Here is a 6,000-nt window from a genome sequence, read left to right as displayed (position 1 = left end):
ATAGAAATCTTGATTCCAGATTGTGCTTCATTCAGCCCAGCATTCCTCATGATATACTCTGCATATTAATTAAATAAGCAGGGTGACAATATACAGCTTTGACATACTCCTTTCCCAATTTTGAACCAGTGTGTTGTTCCATGTCCAGTTCTAACTGTTGCTACTTGATCTGCATACAGGTTTCTCAGGAGCAAGTTCAAGTGGTCTGGTATTCCCATCTCTGAGAATTTTCCACAGTTTGTTGTGATCCATATAGTCAAAGGCTTTAGCGTGGTAAACGAAGCAAAAGTAAATGGTTTTCTGGAATTCTCTTGCTTTTTCTGTGATCAAATGGATGTTGGCAATTTGATCTCTGTTCTTCCCCTTTTCTAAATCCAGCTTGTACATCTGGAATTTCTCTGTTCACATACTTTTGAAGCCTAGCTTGAAGGATTTTGAGCATTACCTTGCTAGCATATGAAATAAGCTCAACTGTGCGATAGTTTGATCATTCTTTGGCATTGTCTTTCTTTGGGATTGGAATGAAAACTGATCTTTTCCAGTCCTGTGGCCACTGCTGAGTTTCCCAAATTTGCTGGCATATTGAGTGCAGTACTTTAACAGCATCATCTTTTAGGATTTGAAATAACACAGCTGGAATTCCATTAGCTCTACTACCTTTGTTCGTAGTAATACTTCCTAAGGCCCACTTGACTTCACACTCCAGAACGTCTGGCTCTAGGTGAGTGACCACACCACTGGGGTTATCTGGGTTATTAAGACCTTTTTTGTACAGTTCTTCTGTGTATTCTTGCCATCTCTTGTTAACATCTTTTGCTTATGTTAGGTCCATACTGTTTCTGTCCTTTATCATGCCCATCTTTGCATGAAATGTTCCCTTCGCATCCTCTAATTTCTTGAAGAGATCTCTAGTCTTTTCCATTCTATTTTTTCCCTCTATTTCTTTGCATTGTTCACTTAGGAAAGCTTTCTTATCTCTCCTTGCTATTCTTGGGAATTCTGCATTCAGACGAATATATCTTTCCTTTCTCCTTTTTCTTTCTCTTCTCTTCTTTTCTCAGCTATTTGTAAGGCCTCCTCAGACAACTATTTTGCCTTGTTCCATTTCTTTTCCTTGGGAATGGATTTGGTCACCACCTCCTGTACAATGTTATGAACCTCCATCCAGAGTTCTTCAGGCACTCTATCAGATCTAATCTCTTGAATCTATTTGTCACTTCCACTGTATAATCATAAGGGATTTGATTGAGGTCATACCTGAATGGCCTACTGGTCTTCTGTACTTTCTTCAATGTAAGTCTGAATTTTGCAATAAAGAGCTTATGATCTGAGCCACAGTTAGCTCCAGGTCTTGTTTTTTCTGACTTTATAGAGCTTCTCCATCTTCGGCTACAAAGAATATAATCCATCTGATTTCAGCATTGACTGTCTGGTGATGTCCATGTGTAGAGTTGTCTCTTGTGTTGTTGGAAGTGGATTTTTGCTATGACCAGTGAGTTCTTTTGACAAAACTCCGTTAGTCTTTGCCCTGCTTCCTTTTGTACTCTAAGGCCAAACTTGCCTTTTACTCCAGGTATCTCTTGACTTCCTACTTTTGCATTCCAGATTCCACATATGATTGAAATTATATGTTATTTGTATTTCTCTTTCTGACTTCCTTTACTTGGTATGATAATCTCTAGGTCCATCTATGTTGCCACAGATGGCACTATTTCATTCTCTTTTGTTTGCATAATATTCCATTGTATATATGTACCACATCTGGTTTATCCATTTATATGTCAATGGACATATAGTTTTCTTCCATTTCTTGGCTATTGTAAATAATTCTGCTATGAACATTGGAGTACATGCATCTTTTTGAATTAAAGGTTTCTCTGGATATATGCCCAGGAGTGGTATTGCTGGGTCTTATGGCAACTCTGTTTTTAATTTTTTGAGGGACCTCCATACTGTTTTCCATAGTTGCTGCACCAATTTCCATTCCTTTTAACAGTGTAGGGAGTTCCCTGTTCCCCACATCCTCTCTAGCATTTGTTATTTGTAGACTTTCAAGTGATCGCCATTCTGACCAGTGTGAGTTATACTTCATTGTAGTTTTGATTTGCATTTCTCTAATAATTACTTTGGCCACCTCATGCAAAGAGTTGACTCATTGGAAAAGACTCTGATGCTGGGAGGGATTGGGGGCAGGAGGAGAAGGGGACGACAGAGGATGAGATGGCTGGATGGCATCACTGACTCGATGGACGTGAGTCTCAGTGAACTCCGTGAGTTGGTGATGGACAGGGAGGCCTGGCATGCTGCGATTCATGGGGTCGCAAAGAGTCAGACACGACTGACCAACTGAACTGAACTGAACTGATGTTGAGCATCTTTTTATGTGCCTGTTGGCCATGTGTATGTCTTCATTGCAGAAATGACATACATTTCATTTTTTGATTGTGTTGTTTGGTTTCTTGTTATTGAATTGTATGCCCTGTTTGTATATTTTGTAAATTAAGCCCTTGTCAGTTGCATAATTTGCAAATATTTTCTCCCAGTCTGTATTGAATAGACTTTTTTATTGAGATATAATGGACTTGTAACATTGTGTTAGTTTTAGGTGTACAACATAATGATTAAAGTATTAATTCCTATCTAAACTCTAAGGTCTTTCTACTCAATCTGTGGTCTCCAGATGGGTAGCATTGACATTACCGGGGAGCTTGTTAGGAATACAGAGCCTGCAGCCCTATCCCAGACCTACTGAATCAGCAACTGCACTTTATAAAATTCCTAGCCAGTTTATATACACAGCTTTGACTACATCTTCATCTCTTTCCAAACTTGAAGATTCAGAAGTAGCTAATAAATTGACAGACATCCAATAAAATTTGAAAACATAAGTAATTTTTTGATGTTGCTCAAATGTTTCACTGGAGAATACTTAAATTATATGTAATACTATAAATTATATTCATCGTTTATCTGAAATTCAATTTTTTACTGGGCTTTTCCATATTTAATCAGGCATTCCCTATTCAGAGGGTAGGATCTATGTTTAACATAACTGTGTATTACATTCGTTTAACGAAGAGACAACAAATTTCTTCAGAACTGAGGTTTCTTTGGGTTTTGCTTAACATTGTACGTCTCCAGAGACCGCAGTACCCGCCATCCGCCTACTACCCCCGCCCCAATGCGCGCGCGTGCGCTCACACACACACACACACACACACACACAATAAAAGACCAACAGTTCATTTCTTTAATGAATATATCCGAACATCTTCCAATTATGTACTGGGTTGTAAGTGCATATTTTAACTAACGTCGAATATTTTTCCCGTCACTAAAAAAAAAAAGTGTTTAAAAGCTATTTGTGCACTTGTTCACATTTTAGCTGGCAGAGTTCAGGACTTGATGGAAACATAATCAAGGGCTCAAAATGTACTCGTCGCAGACTGGGTCCATATGGTCAACAGCGGGGAAAGAATTCTAAACTCAGGATGCTGACAAGCGCGTAGCAGACGGCGGTAGGCAACGCCTCCCCATTCCCTGGCCGCGGAGATACCCGCGCACGCGCACAGCCGTCCTTCGGGACCGTGAGCCGGGTGGAGGGAGGCGGGGCTCCCAGGGCGCGTGCGCGGGCGGCCTGGGCTGTGAGCCCCTCCCTTGGCGGGGGCGCGCAGCGAGGAGGACCGCACGGAAAGGGGGAAGTCAGGTGCCCGCTACCGCCGCCGCCGCTACCGCGGTTTGTCGCCAGAAGAAAAATGGCGGATCTGGAGGAGCAGTTGTCTGATGAAGAGAAGGTAAGAGCCTCGGGGGCGGCGGAGCTAGTCGTTCGGGGGGCCAGAAGAGCCCCGCTGTATCGCCCGCAGTCTGGTCGCCGGAGAAGGGGCATTGGTCGGTGCCCTCGGCTGCCCTTCCTTCCCTTCTCGCGGCGCCCGAGTGCCTGCCCCTGTCAGTCACCCGAGGCCGCGCGGGGGCAGGTCTCCGCCGGGCCTGCTCGCTCCGATCCTTGTAGGGTGTGTGCTCCGAAAATAGGAAGCGCAAGCTGGGCGGCGGCGGCGCTTGGCGCGACGGGCGGGGGCGGGGGGCGCGGAGGGCGGCGGCCGCCGGGGCCCCGCTCCTGGCGCCTTGGCCGCGGGGCCCTGTGTCCGGGTCGGGAACTGCAGAAGGGTCTGGGTCCCGGCCTGGAAGCGGCCCAAGGACAGTACGCAGCCCGAAGGCCTGGCCGGGGTGAGCGCTAAGGGGGAAAAATCGCTTAGGAAGCAGACCTTCACTTCTCTCTTCTACTCCCTCCTCCCACCAGCAAAATGCTTCCTTTTCTAGGTTCTCTGGTTCTTTTTTTTTCCCTTTACCCGTGGAAGTCTTTTTTTTTTTTTTTTTTTCCCTTTTCTTTTTCGGCTTTAGCTGTAGGCTCTGCAGTTCCCATGTTCCCCTGGAGGCAATGAAGTTGCTCACAAAAAGACACCCCCTCCCCCAGTTGTTTGCTACCCCTGTTGGCAGCAGCCCTCCTGGGGGCCGATTTGGTGGCGCCCCATTGTACTGCTAGACTTCTTCGGAAAACGGGAGATTGTGCAACTCCTTTTACTGTATCTTAGATGCTGTGACAGCATTGGAACCAGATGAACTACTTAAGTTCTCAGGCATTTGAGGAAATCTGATCATTGCACTGGTTCTCGAGCGGTTTCATTTGGCCCCTGGGAGGTCCCACTCCCCAGTCTGTGTTTTGAGGGACAGAAGTACCCTACTAATTTTGAGTATTTCCTGGGAAGATCCTTAATGTTTCTCAAACTCAGAAGTAACTGACTTAACTTTGAATAAGATAGTTACAGTTTTCAAAGTGTACACTCTTAATTTAGTAGGGCTCATTTTTTTAAGCTTCAAAGCAGTTCTGTCATATATAAAACACACACACATACTGGTGTTTAAGAAATCTTGGTGTAAGCCTAAGGATATTTTCGGTTGGAACGTTCTGCTCCAAGTGTTTTTATATCCTGTGTTCTTGTACCGAAATGTCATGTTCTGTCTTCTTCCCATTGTAAACGTGCGGCAGTCAGCCTCATCTTTAGTTTCGGGAAAAAAGTTTTTGTTTTTTTTTTTATAACCTCTGTGCTCTTTGGTGAAAGTGATAATAAAACTACAAAGTGGGGAGAGCAACAAGGTTCTCCATAATTCACAGGCCTGTTAGGCAGATCCTTATGTACATAAAAGTTGCTGCACAGGATTCACATGTGTAATATTGGTAAATAACCATAAATTGATAACTGAAAATGTAAGCAGATGTGCATACACATTTAATATTAAGTAGTGCTAAAAAGTTTTTTGCAAAGGGATTGTCATGTTTTTCGTTCTGCTGTTGGTAAGTGGTGATTAGTAGCTCAAGTGACTAGAAATCTAGCTGAGGAGAGAGTACTCAGTGTGGGAGTTAATATAGACCTGCCATGTGTTGTAAACGCCTAAAATAGCGAAGTTTTTTCAAAATGAGATGACACGATTTCTTATTATCCGGCGCTAAACTCCATAAAGTTGCAGGAATGAGGTGGGGGAGTCTTCTTCTTTATGGATGCCCAACACCATGTTTTAAGAGTAAATGAATGAAAACTCATTTGAAGGAATTTCATGGGTTTGTTTTTACTTAGAGTTTTGTAAGACTATTCTGAAAATATTTTACCTATAAATTTCTGATTACTTTTTATCATGATTTAAGAAAAATATTAACTGTGGGATTAAATTCAAGTAACTGGTTAAGTGAAATTCTAACAGTCTTGTTACTTTATTTGTTTAAATGTTCTTTTTAATCTGTTGGAGAAGGACCTTTCACATAGAATCGGAAATAGATTTAAAGGTGATTTTTAAAAACTAATATTTGAATCATTTTACTTTTTTGCCACCTTGTTTGTAATTTTCAAGAATAAGTTTTTAATACTTCAGTGCTCTTGGAATTTCCATTACTGATTGCAGATATAAGGAAGGGAAACTGTTAAGACATGCAGTACCAGGCTTTGTATA

At 42.5% G+C, this 6,000-nt stretch overlaps 1 protein-coding gene across 1 annotated transcript in view; it reads left to right on the top strand.

Moving 5' to 3' along the window:
• Positions 1 to 3,513: 3,513 nt before the first annotated feature.
• Positions 3,514 to 6,000, top strand: part of CAPZA2 (capping actin protein of muscle Z-line subunit alpha 2) — a 56,564-nt gene continuing 54,077 nt past the window's right edge. The window contains exon 1 of the mRNA XM_055590304.1: positions 3,514 to 3,794. Coding sequence (XP_055446279.1) covers positions 3,756 to 3,794 — 39 coding nt within the window. The 5' untranslated portion in view covers positions 3,514 to 3,755. The remainder of the gene's footprint in view (positions 3,795 to 6,000) is intronic.

The sequence above is a fragment of the Bubalus kerabau genome, chromosome 8 (assembly GCF_029407905.1).
Source record: "Bubalus kerabau isolate K-KA32 ecotype Philippines breed swamp buffalo chromosome 8, PCC_UOA_SB_1v2, whole genome shotgun sequence".
Taxonomy (NCBI): domain Eukaryota; kingdom Metazoa; phylum Chordata; class Mammalia; order Artiodactyla; family Bovidae; genus Bubalus; species Bubalus kerabau.
This window is presented reverse-complemented; position numbering and strand designations above follow the sequence as displayed.